Source organism: Equus caballus, chromosome 2 (genome assembly GCF_041296265.1).
Source record: "Equus caballus isolate H_3958 breed thoroughbred chromosome 2, TB-T2T, whole genome shotgun sequence".
Taxonomy (NCBI): Eukaryota; Metazoa; Chordata; class Mammalia; order Perissodactyla; family Equidae; genus Equus; species Equus caballus.
In genome coordinates this window covers 2840343-2854257 of record NC_091685.1, presented here as the reverse complement: position 1 = coordinate 2854257, position 13915 = coordinate 2840343, and the positions used below count along the sequence as shown (strand labels likewise).

The 13915-nt window shown below is 47.8% G+C and overlaps 1 protein-coding gene and 1 long non-coding RNA gene across 4 annotated transcripts in view; one reads left to right on the top strand and one right to left on the bottom strand.

Annotated features, from left to right (window-relative positions):
* The window catches only part of C8B (complement C8 beta chain), a 36266-nt gene extending 25608 nt beyond the window's left edge, over positions 1–10658 (bottom strand). The window contains exons 1-6 of one of the 3 annotated variants that reach the window (XM_070247567.1): positions 10333–10538; positions 8893–9818; positions 6018–6285; positions 5637–5790; positions 4101–4257; positions 716–857 (exon numbers count right to left, since the gene is read on the bottom strand). In XM_070247567.1, the coding sequence (XP_070103668.1) occupies positions 716–857; positions 4101–4257; positions 5637–5790; positions 6018–6231 (667 nt within the window). In that variant the 5' untranslated portion in view covers positions 6232–6285; positions 8893–9818; positions 10333–10538. Of the gene's footprint in view, positions 1–715; positions 858–4100; positions 4258–5636; positions 5791–6017; positions 6286–8892; positions 9819–10332 lie in introns of all 3 variants that reach the window. The other 2 variants (XM_070247574.1, XM_014737502.3) reach the window with 2 other exon arrangements.
* LOC138920191 (uncharacterized) lies at positions 1895–13319 on the top strand. Its single transcript, XR_011430961.1, has 3 exons — positions 1895–2046; positions 5845–8768; positions 10245–13319. It is a non-coding gene; the product is annotated as an uncharacterized lncRNA (long non-coding RNA).
* Positions 13320–13915: the final 596 nt, after the last annotated feature.

Genomic DNA, 13915 nt, shown 5'->3' with positions numbered 1-13915 from the left:
ATTCCTTCCTTCCTTTAATCAGAAATGTTTTACTGACTATATTACGCTTTAGGTGTATTTATGCTGGACTTGGTGATGCAAAAATGTAAAAGCCAGGGACTATCTCTCCAAAGATTTCTCGGAGATGACTGATGCTGGCCGCCCTATTTCACTGTTGGAGGCTTTGCCACATTGTACTCAGCCTCAGGCCTCTGAGAGCCGGCAGAGCCCACAGTCTGCAAAGAGTGCTCATGGCCATTGTGTCACCTGATGCTTATAACACACTTGTAGGTATTAACCTCACTTCCGATTTTCTGTTGAGAGAACCAACATGCAGAAAGGTTAAGTGACTTCTCCTAGGTCAAAGAGTCAAAATAAGACTTCACTCAGGATTTCTGATTCTAGCACACATCCTCTTGGTGTCCTTAATGTCAGTGAATGTAATCTGAATCCCCAAATTCCTAATTGTAGCTCTTCCACCTACCTGCTCTATGATCTCGGGGAAGTAACTTCTCCAAATCTTAATTTCCTAATTTGTAAAATGGGGATAACAATAACACTTACTTTTAGGCTTGTTTTTACGAAATAATACATGTAAAGGGAGGTCAAAAATTCAAGGACAAGGCAGCCTCCTGGTCTGACACACGACCTTGGTCTTGAGCACTAGGCAGTAGCCAGGCCCCCCAGCATCATGTGCCATCTAGCTTTTCCCTCCCACTCCTGTAACCTTTTATACCTGTCTGTGCACAAACAAAGCCCTCACATCGCACTTGACTTCTGCAGGGCCTGTTGGTAACACAGTCTTCGACTTCCTTGTCATAGAAGTTGCACGGCTCCCCGTGGAACTGAGACGGCCGGAGCAAGGAGACATGTCTGTACTGTAGCAGAGAGGAGCAAGGTGAGCCAAGGGCGGGGCCTCGGGGACCATGGAACTGAGCAATTCTATAAGCAAATGGGTTCCCAGGCCCGGATCTGGGCTCCAGGACAGCATCTGATTGTTTGATGGCTGCTCTCCCAGCCCCTCATGCTTCCCCATTACATACACCTCAGGCTCCATGTTGCATTTGGCTGTTTGCCTGACTGTTTCTCCAACTAGAACTTGCGCTCTCTGAGGACAGGGACCTTGTCTCTGATCTCTGCGTCTGCGGGGATCAGTAAAGATTTGCTGAATGTGGGAAAAGCAGGGGCTTTGAAGTCAGAAGGTAGTAAGTATAAAATGAGTTCCTCAGCTTGATTACTTTAACGGGTTGGTTCAATTATCGCCATTTGCTCAGTATCTTACAGATGAAAAAGCATGCACTTTGGAGCCACAACTGACTCTGATACTTTCTAGTTCTGTGACATTGGGGAAGTTAGTTAACATTTGTGATCTCCATTTCCAAATATGTAAAATGGGGATAATGAATTACCTAAATGTACAGCTATGGAGTTTCAATTATATATATGACATATATATGAAATCTCATCATGTTGTCTGGTACATAGTAGGCACTCAATTTCTTGTACGTGTTTTTCTTTTTTATTAGTGATAATTTTTAGCAGTCAATATTTCTCTCTCTGTCCCTTCCTGTTTGTTTATTTCAGAATTTTGATTGAATTTCCAAACTATTGATTGACCCACCCAATGTTGAAAAAGGTAGGTGTTATTTATGCTTGCTTGTTGTTTGCTTTTAATCATAATCATGCCCTCTGGCCTGGCCTCAAGGAGGTCGCAGATGGTGGTGGTGGTGATGGCAGGCACCGGGCAGTGACAGCACAGTATGGTGGGCGTCCTGGTAGAGAAGGTACAGAGTGCTCTATAAACTCACAGGGAGTCCCCAGTCGTGAAAATGGTGAAGCGACGTCTAAGCTGAGACCCACAGGATGAGTAGAAACGTCAGGCAAACAAGGAGAGCTGGCGTGAGCAGGGAACAGCAGAGTAATCCGGGTGAAGGAAGCTGTTGTGCCAAAGCTGAGAGACCAGAGAGAATGTGCTTTGTTCGATGAAACAAAAAGAAATTCATCATGCTGGAGACAGTGCGAGCGGGAGAGAGAGGCAAGAGCTGGAGGAGACGTAGCCAAGAGCAGGTAAGGCAGGCTCCTCCAGGCCTCAGGAAGGCTGGATTTAACATTTTATCATGGGGCATTGAGAAGCCACCATAGGGGAGGGAAGTAATCAGATTTAGGTGGTTGCCAAAAGCTGGCTGCAGTCAAGACTTTGGTACAATAAAAGGGGCCAAGCCAGGATAGCAGCCTCTTTGCTGAATGTCATGTTAACCAGCCATAGTTATTGCTTGTATGGCATCTGGAAATCCAAAAAAGAACTACAGACAACCATTCACCCATGCTCCTTCACGTTTCCAGAGGGCCTTTCCTTCTGGAAGGTAGAGGTTAGCAGGACAGGATAAGGTCTGCAAAGAGGACTGCCAGAAGACTAGCCCCAGGAGCCAAGGACAAACCGGGCATGAGGAGTATGGAAGTGATGGAGGACAGACATCTCCCAATCCCAGGTGGAAGGTTTCGATGAATCCCCAGCCAGTGACCCTGCAGACAGTGATGACGTCCACCGGAGGGAAAGCGTGTAGTAAAGAGCTCCGGCTGGCTGGATGGATGGATGGCTCATGCTGAGGCTTCCCAGGTTATGGTGCAGATGAAGCAGTTATCCAGATAGCTGGATCAATGCTGACAAGCTAGCAATAAAGCCCACTTTAGGAATTAAATGGTCCTGCTTGGCTTTCCACATTGATCCAATTAAGTGTGTAATTGTCCTGGGCCAAGTTCCACAGCCTCTTTAGTGTCCTAGCCCATGGCTGGTTTGGTTTCCCAAGGAACCCTGGAATATCAACCATTCTCTTCTCTCTGGCACATGTGCAGTTCTAGAGCTGGGATCCTGAATCAACCCTCCTGACAAGGGAGCCTGAAGGACTAACACTGCAGAGACTGTGTTTTGATCGGCAGAACGCTGGACAAGAAGCCAGTGGCCTGAGTTCAAGGCCTGTATTTGCTACTAGGTGACCCCAAGAAATCATTTACCTGCTGAGTCTCTGTTTACCTATCTGCCTAAGGGGAAGAGTAAGACTCTCCTCCTTCCTCGCAGAGATGTCAGAGAATATAATGAGATCAAACAACACGTATTTATGGAGCACCTATTATGTGCCAGAAATAGGCCTACGCACTGAAGGTATAGAAGTGAATAAGCCTTGAAGAGCTCACAGTTTAATGGAAAGGTAAATAATAAAAGAAAAGTAGGGGGCCAGCCCCATGGTGCAGTAGTTAAGTCCAGTGCACTCCGCTTCAGCCACCCAAGTTTGCAGGCTCGGATCTCAGATGCAGACCTACACCATTCATTAAGCCACGCTATGGCAATGACCCACTTACAAAATAGAGGAAGTTTGGCACAGATGTTACTACAGGGCTAATCTTCCTTGCCAAAAAAAAAAAAAAAAAAAAGGGAAAGTAAATGATCAATGTTAGGATACAGGAGGAACAGGGAGCTATTGCAGCTCATAAAAAGGTGTCTACTAACTGCAAGTAGGGCTAAGAAGCCCAGCAAGCCTTCTAAGATGAGATGGCCTCTGAGCAGAGTTTTAAATTACCAGTAGGTGTTAGCCAGCCAAGGAAGTGGGGCAGGTCTCTCCCGCCTGAGAAAGCAGCATGAATAAAGGCACAGAGGGAGAGAGTAATGGTCAGCGAAACACAAGTGTCCGGTGTGCTGGAGTGGGGGTGTTTTGTGTACATGTAGGGTTAGGTCGGGGGGGCCTTGAATACCATGATTCTGGAGGGCCATGGGTAGACTTTGAATGGTTTCAAGCTGGGGAAAGACAGGTCAGACTTGCATTTCTGATGGCTCCCTCTGGTTGCACCAGGAAAGATGGGCTGAAGGAGCAAGGTTGGAGGCAGGAAGCCTAATTAGGAAGCTGCTAACATGAGCAAGGACACATATGTTTGGGAAAAAACGGAAAAATCAAAGAAAGGATCTAATTGCTGCTGGGAGGCACAAAGGAATAGAATTCATTGATTAAATCATCCAAGACTTATTGAGGTCCTACCAAGTGCCAGGCACTATTGGTGGTGCCTCAGCCAATCTTGCTAAGAATTAGGGCTCCTAGAAGCTTCAGGCTCCCCCAGGGCCAGGCACTTACCCTTTTCTTCTGACAGGGATCACATGTGGTCCAGGAGGACCAGCTGGACAGTTCACAATCAATAGGCGTTGGTGTGACATCCACGCTCCGCGTCTGTCTATGCTTGGCAAGGCTCTCATTGACGGCATTTGACTGGAGAGAGCGTGGCTTTTCACCTCTAAAAGGTCATCATGAGAGAAGAGAGTCAAGTATCAGAAGGGAATTAAGTATTCATCCTATAATATTTGCTGACTTGTGCAAGGCTATTAGTTTATCATCAAGTATAGATCAGTTCATCCAACAAACATGTACTGAACCCCCAGTAAGTGCCTGACCTTATGGCTAGCTGTGATCAAGAGTACCGCACTCAGATCAGAAGACAGGCCGTCGGCAGCTGGGTGACCTTCGTCCAGTTTTTCAACCTGTACGAGCTTCACATTTCTCACCTCTATAATGAGAGAGTCACGCCTACCTCATAAGGCTAGTTCTAGGATTAAGTAAGAAAGTATATGTGAAAGCACTTTACGGACTCTAAAGTGCTATAGATATGCAGGGTGTCCCACAACAGCGGGATATAGGATTGAAGCAGTTCAATCCCCATCTCTGAGCCGCAGTTTCATCCCCTGGAAAATAAGGTTTGGAGTATACAGTGTTTAAGACTCTCAGGTCAAGAGTCTATGAAACATTTGCTGACAACTAACCACATTCAGGGTACTGTGCTACAGGGAATACAGACAAACATAAGACACAGGTTCTGCCTTCTGGAACTCACAGTTTGTCTTTGACTAGGAAAAGAGAAACATGTCTCAAGTCTTAGCTCTTCGGGACTTTATCCGGTAGGCAAGGTTTTTAAGCATTCAGGCTCCATGGTCAGAGCCGTGCTTTAGGACATCACCGTGGTTGCTGTGTGGAGGCTGGACAGGGCTGGGGAGAGCCTGGAGGCAGGAAAAGCTGGTGGGCAGCTCTTGCAGCAGTACCTGTGAGTGATGTGAGCCTGAACTATGGCAGCGTCCAAGGGAGAGGGGAGGACAGACCTATGAGACATTTCTCAGGTGGAAGGGATAGAAAGTGATGGGTAATTAGATGGGGTGTGGGTCAGAGAGAGGAAAAGGCTTAGGTTGTTGCTGGTTTCCAGTTTGAGAGTGTGGGCAGGTGGGGAACACAGGAGCAAGGGAGCTTATGGGGGAAGATGTGGTTGGGGTATGCTGAGTTCCAGGTGCCCACAGAACCGCTATGTCGAGCCATTCCATAAACAGTCCCTACACAGCTTTGGAACTCAGGAGAGAGATTCACACCGGAGTTACAGATCTGATCGTGGAAAGCTATGAGGGAGGTAAGACTGCTCTTGAGAGGGGAACAGACCAAAGACAACCCTTGGGGGATGTCACACCACCAGCAGAGCAGGAGAGCCTGTGCCCTGCCTGTCCAGGGCATGGAGAGTATACAGAGGTGAGTGGGGGATGAGGTGAGACCAGGGGTGGGAGGGGAAGGGAGAGGCAGGTGGAGGCCCATCTGCAGAGCAGTCAAACAACATGAGACCTGAAATACATCACGTACAGAAGGTAAGTTGGCACTTTTGTTGAGTTCCTAGCACACCGTGGGACATTCAGTAAAAGTGAATGAATGAGCATTTTATCGAAGCTGTCCAGGCTTCCAGTTCCGTCATGTGCATAATAAGCTGAGTGTATGACGATTTTTATTTTTCTTCCATCTGAAAGAGTGTATAACACTGTAAGGTTCTTTGTAATTTGTGTTCCTTTTCAAGGCAAAAAGGAGAAGAGAAGAGAAAGAGAACCAAGATTTGCTGAGTACCCAGAACATGTCAAGCCCTGCGTGAGGAGTTGAACCCGCCCCGCCTCATTTCATCCTCACAGCAATGCTAGACGGCAGCCACGCAGCGCTGCCACCTGGACAGATGAGGGAAGGGCCGAGACTCACGCAGCGGCATGCGGTGGTGGTCTAGGGGTCTGGGCCGAGGTCGTTTGACTCTAGGGCCTGTGCTGTGTCCACTGCCCCACACTGCCTGGAAGAGGAGCCGGGCCAGCATCCACTCCACCAGGCATTCCGTCTCCATGCAAGGCCTTTTCATCTCTCCATCCAAGACTGAGTCATTAGAGAGAGCATCACATCGTTTCCACCGTCTCAAATACATAGTACATCACTCCAGACAAGGTTATTAACAATACATTCTCACTTGGCAAAAGTCCTAAAAAGAGGATAGTATTAACTACAGTGAAATCCATCTCCATGACCGCCCCAGAGAGCAGCAAAAATCAATTGCCTAGTAAAGTTGGATCTTTAGCGAAAGGTCAAAGCCTCTCTTGGAAACCACAGGTGGATACGTTAAAATGGCTCCTTGAGGCAGGATGCTGCACACCAGCAGGGGAGCTTCAGAATCTGCTTTTATCTACTAATTTGCCCTGGTTTGACAAAACAATATTGTCTGTGATTTGGCTTCTCCAAAGTATGTATTTGACAGCTCTGCAGGGTATCTTCTTCCTGCTTCAACTATGAAACAGTTACATGGTGATTTTTAGCAACTACCAACCCAATTCAGGGCTGCGGTTGAGAGGAGTGGATAAGAAATGCACACACACACTATTAAGAGTCACGATTACTTTCCTCTCTGAGATCTGGAAGACAGTTAATGGGCAGGATGATCATTTATAGAAGGAACTTGGTAAAAAGTAGTTGTAGCCACCAGATCTCTCATTTTTTGCACGCAATTTTCATTATGGAGGCAGCAAAATAATGAAGTAATCAGCTGAATTAATAGTATGTTTGTAAATTACATCAGATGTGTGTGGTTTATTAGGACTACACATGCATATCTGAAAGAAAGGCTAGCATTACATGTCATCTTTAATTCCTGGGAATCGCATGAAGCCAGTAAGGAAAGGCTCAGTCAGGGCCTCTATGTACATATACAGCACGTGCCTCTCATGCCTGTGAATTTCTACAGAAACACGCCAGATGGTCATTTTGACCAACTGACTTGGTTTCTGTCGTTCAAAATCTCTGTATGATTTTAATTTTGAAAAATTAAAGATGCCCTAAGAAGCACAGGAAATAAGATAATGAACACCCATACACTCGCAACCCAGGATTGGCAATTATTAATATTTTGGTATGCTTTCTTTGAAGTCTGTTTTTAATAAAAAATATTCCTATAAATTTCACATCAGTATTTTACATCAGCCCAATGCCATTTCCCTCTCCTCCTTTTCAGAGGGAACTATTGTCATGAATTAGTGCGTGTCCTTCCAGTCTTATAAATATTTTTACATATATATATATATACACGCAATATACAGTATTGCTTTTGTGTGCTTGACTTATATAGTACATATTATTCTGCGACTTGCTTTTGTTAATCAGCACCGTATTTCTGAGGCCTAGCCATATTGATTCATAAAGAGATCTAGTTCTTTCCTTTTATCTAGATTTTTCCACCATGGGACATATATTGCATTCAATTTATTCTTTTTCTTTTTGAAGGACATTTATATTTGCAATTGCAATAACGCTTCTACAAGTCCTATCCCTCTGCATAAGGACTGGCAAAGATGTGTCTTTCTTTGACGTGCATGTAATGCTGTTGCCAGCATTAGAATATATTTCACTGGGTCCCTGTCTCCCATTCTCTTTCTAACAGGAGTCTCTGATCAAAATAAAGATGGATCCACCGGGTGCGGCGGGATTAGGTCAGCAGTAAATTGCGAGCCATCAGCTTATATAGATGGGGTGCGTCAATATATTTTGGCTTTCTGGGGAATTGCCCTGACACAACAACTTTCTCGTCACACACAATTTGTTAGGCAGCTGCATCCTTTTGCAAATAGCATCCTTCCTCTTTGCTAGAAGGGGCAGCTTCTGGGTGGCAGATTTTCAATTTCTCTTCTCTCTGTCATTTGCAGTTGTAGACAGGAAATTTAAAGCAATATCTCAGGGCAACAAACCTGTGGCCAGGAGATAGAGAAATGGCATGGGAGTCCAGCAAATCAGATACACAAGGCAGGTGGACGGGGATAATGCCTTAGTGCCAGGCAGGAAGATGCAGGGAGATGCAAGGGCTGTGGAACCAGAACAAAACTGGATTTGTACCCATATTCTGTTACATATTGAGTAGCCTTGTGACAGTTCCATTCTCTCTCCAATTCTCAGTTTCCTCTCTGAAAAACTGTAAACAATAGCGCTTACATCCAGATCAGAGCAAACGCATTGAAGTGCCTGGCACAGAGTAGAAATGAATAAAAAAAATAAAAGGTCTCATGGCCATGTGATGATTATTTCATCTGATTTGAAATAGTTATTTAGGAATAACTAAAAACCAAACCTTCCTTAGCTAATACGGAGGACGTCCCAGCATTTTCTGTGCCAGAACTGAAGGCTCTTCTTGCACTTTGTGTGTGGAATTCGAATACGTGCCGCAGTCAGGACTGCCCAAGGGAATCATGGGTAAGAGGCCCGAGAACTGAACCTGGCTTCAAGCAAGGGTTTGAGATTCATAAACTGGAGCGAACCTCCTCTCCTCTTTGAGGGTCAGTTTGCTTTTCTACACAGTGTGAATCAGAAACAACACGCATCTCACGATGTGGCTGAAGGACAAACGGGCTTTCCAGCCTGTACTCTGCTCGCCCGCTCACATCTCCACCTCCGACCTCAGAGTAAACCTCCTCAGACGTAAAGGTGAGCAGGTTGCTCCTTTGCTTAAAACCCTTCAATGGCTCCCGGTTGCCTAGAGGATAACTTTGAACTCCTCAGCTGGCACTCTAGGGTCCCCAACCCCAGCCATGATCGGACTCCTGCTTACTCCTGGTCTATCTTGTCCTGGGAGCTCCCGCCGTGGCCTGTGCTCAAGGCTTGCTGAAGGGAGGCCTGCAGCTTCCAGAACAAGCCAGGTCCTCTCACATCTCCATGCCTCTGCCTCTGCTGCTCCCTCTGCCTGGAATACCCTTCACTGCCTTGGCCCTTTGCAAACGCCTTTTCATATGTAAAGATTCAGCTCAAGCATCATCTCTTTAGAAGCCCTGATGCCCAGTGGAGTGGATCACTCTCTCTCGTTTCCAGCCTGCCGCTGAATCCTCTCTGGCAACAGTGCACATAGTATGTGCTCACACGTCAGCTTTCTCCATGAGAACATGAGCTCTTTGTGTCTTATTCATCTCTGTATCCTCAGAGCGGGACAAGGGGCCTCACGTATGGGTCAATGCTGTGGGTAGGGTTGCTATGATCCCTTAAACCCTCCATTCCAGACGCATTTCCTTGGGTCTTGAATCCTTCTCTGTATACACAGTACACACAAGGAAGGTCTTGGCAGCTTGGTTCTTCTTGGCACCAAGTTAAGATTCTTGATAATCATAAGAGCTATGATTTACTGAGTGCCCATTGGGTAGTGAAGACTCATTCCAGTCTCAGGGTGATGCCCAACCTGGTGAGCGCTCAGCAGAGAGGAGATCAAGGGGTGTGTCCAGTGGGTACTAGGAGCCCCTCACAATAAAGGAGAGGTAGTGCTCAGGTAGCATTTATGGAATGAATAAGAGGGCCGGCATGGACAGTCCTTCTTCCGTAGGATTGCTCACAAGGAGGTCTGGGATGCAGGAGCGCTTCAGCATCCCGTGGTAGGGCCGTCTCGTCATCAAGGTAACACTCGACATCCTGCCAAGTCTCTGGCGCCTCCTTCACTGGAACTCAAGTGTGAGCTTCCACTCAGGTGTTTTCTTTAGCCTATTTTGTACCCTATCGATGGACATAAAAAATGATTAAATAAATCAGCTGGCATTTACCTGCTGGGAACATCTAGAGTGTGTGTATGTGTGAGAGAGAGGGAGGAAAGGAGACAGCCTGGGAACCGAAAGAATGTGGGTCGGTGAGCAGGTAGAGTGGGTCACTCTGGGTTATGGAGGGCATCCATAGGAACTGGCTCTTTTATTCCATACATAGCAAAACTTCTTTTGCATAAAGAGTTACACGAGGCTCTGTTCAGGATACAGAACAAGTGTCCAATCCTTCTCAGCTTGAAAAAATACATCTAAACATGCCCATTTCTTACGGGAACGTTTGTTGAAGTCAGCCTCTTGGTTCCTGAATAATTTGAAGAAAGCTGTAGATATTATTTTTTCAGATGCATGCAAATGGCTTCAAGAGATGTTCCTTATTCAACAGGCAGGCAACAAAGAGACCGTCGGCGTTACGTGGCGTTATATTCCCTGTCATGCAATTGATCGGGAAATCGTTTGCAACCATCACTTACCTGGAGCCAGGCAAACCGAGCCAAGCCAGAGCGGCCCAGAGAAGCAGCAGCTGTGCCAGCGCCCCCCAAGCCCCGCTCTCGGACGTCCTCATCTTCTCTCAGTGGCGGGTGGTCCGGCCGAGGCTGCTGGATCCGTGAAAGCCCCTGGCAGGGAGGGCTGCCCTCAACTTCTGTCCCCACAGAGCAAACAGTTCTGCAAAATAAACAGAGGCCACCAGTGACTGCAAGCGCCTTAGACTTTGCACAGACAGAAGACTCACTGTGACTCTGGGAACCAACCAGAACGACGGCCAGGTCTGCAGCAGCTTGGCTTTTATTCACGTGTGGCAGACGTTTGGGTGAGCGGCCGAGGGGACAGGTGTTAGTGAGGCAACAAGGACTGTGGGCTCCAGGGCCTGGGTTCAGACCCTTTCTCTGCTTTTCACTAGCTTTGTGACCTTGAGCAAGTTACTTAACTTCCACGCTTCAGTCTCCTCACTTGACAAATGGTGCGGATTAAATAAGTGAATACAAGCAGAGTGCTTCCAACAGCCCCGTGTTAGAGCACTCAGACACGCGGGCTATTATTCCTGACGGAATGTAGGCGTTGGAGTCAGACAGGCTGAGCTTTGAATCCGCAGTGTCTTTCTAGCTGTGTGATTTTGAGTAAGAGGCTGGAGAGCCCGAGAGTCCGTCTACCTGAGTTCAAATTCTCTCTGATATTTCACCAGCTGTGTGACCCAGGGCAAATTCCTAACGTCTCTGGGCCCGAGTGTCCTCATCTAGAAAACAGAGATAATAATAGCATATGTAAAATTGGGAGGGCTATGGCTACCTGTCACTCAGAGTTGGGAGAGTCAGATGAGATACTAAATGTGAAAATGTTTCACAAGGAGGCATTATAAAAATGGTAACTGTAAGAGAGGAATTGTGCAAACAGGTGTTGTTGTTGTTAGCTAACTTATGTCGTATAACACACTTCATGGTCCTGGGGGGAGCAGGCGGCTTCCCGGACCTTGTGGGGAAGGGGAGGGTCTCTATGGTCGGCGTTGGGGGAGCCCCGTTTGCCTCCAGTATTCGCTGGTACAGCACCTCGGCCCCGCCTCCCCCGCCGACAAGGCCGGAGGCCACCAGGGCCTTTCCTTTCCGCCGGGAGCGGCACAGCAGAGGCAGGTGCCACTCACGCCTGCGAGTCCAGCTTGTTTTATCCGAGCCCAGCAGAGCGCGACCCCTTCGTCCTCCCGTTATTCTGAAGAGCGCTCTGATTGCTCCCTCATCTCCAGTGGCCTCGCCATAAACTGGATTAAAGGAAGATGTCACATAGGTTCTCTTGAAATGGCGTGGTCCGAGCCAGTGTCCACCTCACCTCCTCTGGAGGCAATCCGGACTGCCCGTGATAGACGTGGGACGGGCGTCTCCATTCCCCCGGCCTGGAGGAGGTCCCCGCCGTGCCGCGCCCAGGGCGCAGGAGCGGGAGGCGAGCCGCCCAGCGCCAGCTGGAGAGCCAGACGCAAATGCCAGGCTCTCGAAGCCGTCACCGACGCCTCAAAATCAGCAAGTTACGGTCCAGACCGCACTGACCCGGCGTTTCCCAAACCGGCCTGCAGCCCACACAGCGCCGCCTGAACGGGGCAGATGACCATCTTGTTGCCGTGGATGTCGCGGGCGTGGCTGAGGGGCCTTGGAGGGGCAGGCGCCCTGAGGCTGGGCTGGAACACACACTGGATTTGACTTCCTCAACAGCTTACCTAATTTCCCTAAGACTCTGTTTTCTCATCTGTAAAATGGGGGTAATAATTCATTACTATAAGGTGGTTTTGAGGTTTGAATGTATAAAACATACGGGCTTACCCTGAACCTCTCTTGACACGGGCTAGAGTCGTGTTGAGGGCCAGCCTGGTCCCCACCCTGCCCTGTCTGCCAGAGTCCCAGAGGGGGCTGGAAATGCAAAGAGGGAAGAGAGCCAGGGGACAGCTGAGAAGTCACAGCGGGCAGCAGTCCCTTTGCGTCAGCTGTGCCCGGATCCCCAAACCTGGCTCTGTAGTCAGCCCATCCTGGGTGCATTCCACCTGTCATCAGCCCGAGCACCAGGCGCCATCTCACCTTTGTCCCAGAGGATGCAGCGACCTGAACTTTGACACAATTGATCGAGTTAGTTAATCATTTGTAAACAAGCAGAAAATTGTGTTTCAAAACATGATCCATGTCCTCTCTCATGTCTTCTTGCATTTAAGAGAAGTCACATCCTTACAAGATAGGGCTCCCCTTCCACCTTCTCGACCTCACGCACACGTGGAGGAATCTGCAAATTTTCGAGACAACAGTTATGTGAATGAATCCTGTGCTTTCTCACCTCCAGATTTTTGTGCATGCTGTTCCCTCTGCCCAGAATATGTGCCACTTAGCCAAATACAACTCATCGTTTAGGTTTCACCCTAATGTCACTTTCTCAAGAAAGGCTTCTCAATGCACTGTCCTGGGGTTCTTTGGTTCTGGACTCCTTAGGTGTCCTGGCATTCCAACCTCATAGCGCCCCCTGGTGGTTTCAGGTGCCGCTCACCTGAGGTCATGCCAGGAGAATGGCCTCCTCAGGCTGCAGTCATAATAATACACATATTTTTCATGGACAGTTCTTAGCAATTTAATAATTTAATGTCCTGTTGAATGGCCAAGCTGACAGTCAAGAGATGGAGACATAGACAATGCCTGTTGATGAGACGAGTGGCAGGGTCACTTCGCACAAGTGTATGTGTACACAGTTTGAAATAATTTGTGCACATTCTGCAGTTTACCACAGACATGCGTCACCTTCACGCTGGAGCCGTTGAAAGCCGGTGTGCCTCTCCATTTCTCTCTTCTCCTGTGCTGGCGGTCTGGAGCGTGTGTTGAAGTCACAGTGTGTTGTGGTGGAGGGAGCCCTCACCCCTGAGTCGCTGGATGGAGGAAAGCCCCTGCTGACCCACAAAGGGCTGTACATGAGTGAGAATTAAACTTTCATTGTGATTTTACGATGTATTTGTCACTGCAGCCACAGCTTCCCTCTTCTGACTTACATACTCTTACACTACATACAAAATTTAGTATGTGTGTGTGTTCTTCTGGGGGGAAAGTCCATAGCTTTCCTCTGGTTCCTGAGGTTCAAAAGGAATAAAAATGAAACAAAACAAAGCAAAAAAAATTCCCTCAAGAGATACAACTTTTTCAGCTCACAAAATTATCTGTGGTCCTTTTGAAGGTAGCGCGGAGTAGTCTGACGTGTTTGGCAGTCAGACAGACCTAGATTAGTATTTCATTTCTCCCATTTATTAGTTTATATCCTGGACAAATCCTTTAAGCCCTCTGAGCAACAGTTTCTTTCCTTAGTCTGAAACACAGGCTCATTGAAATCATGCTGCAACGGTCCTTTACTGACGGCCTACTCAGTGCCAGCCGTGATGCTAGGTGCTGGCCTAATGACGAACAGGTGACAGACCTTCCCTGTCAGGGCTGGCAACCTGGTGAGAGGGGTGGACACAGCAACGTGTCAGGGCGGTACAGTGTGATGAGGACCATGATGGAGACCGGCTCAGTTCAGTTTGGGTGCAGCCAAGTGTGTGTGTATGGG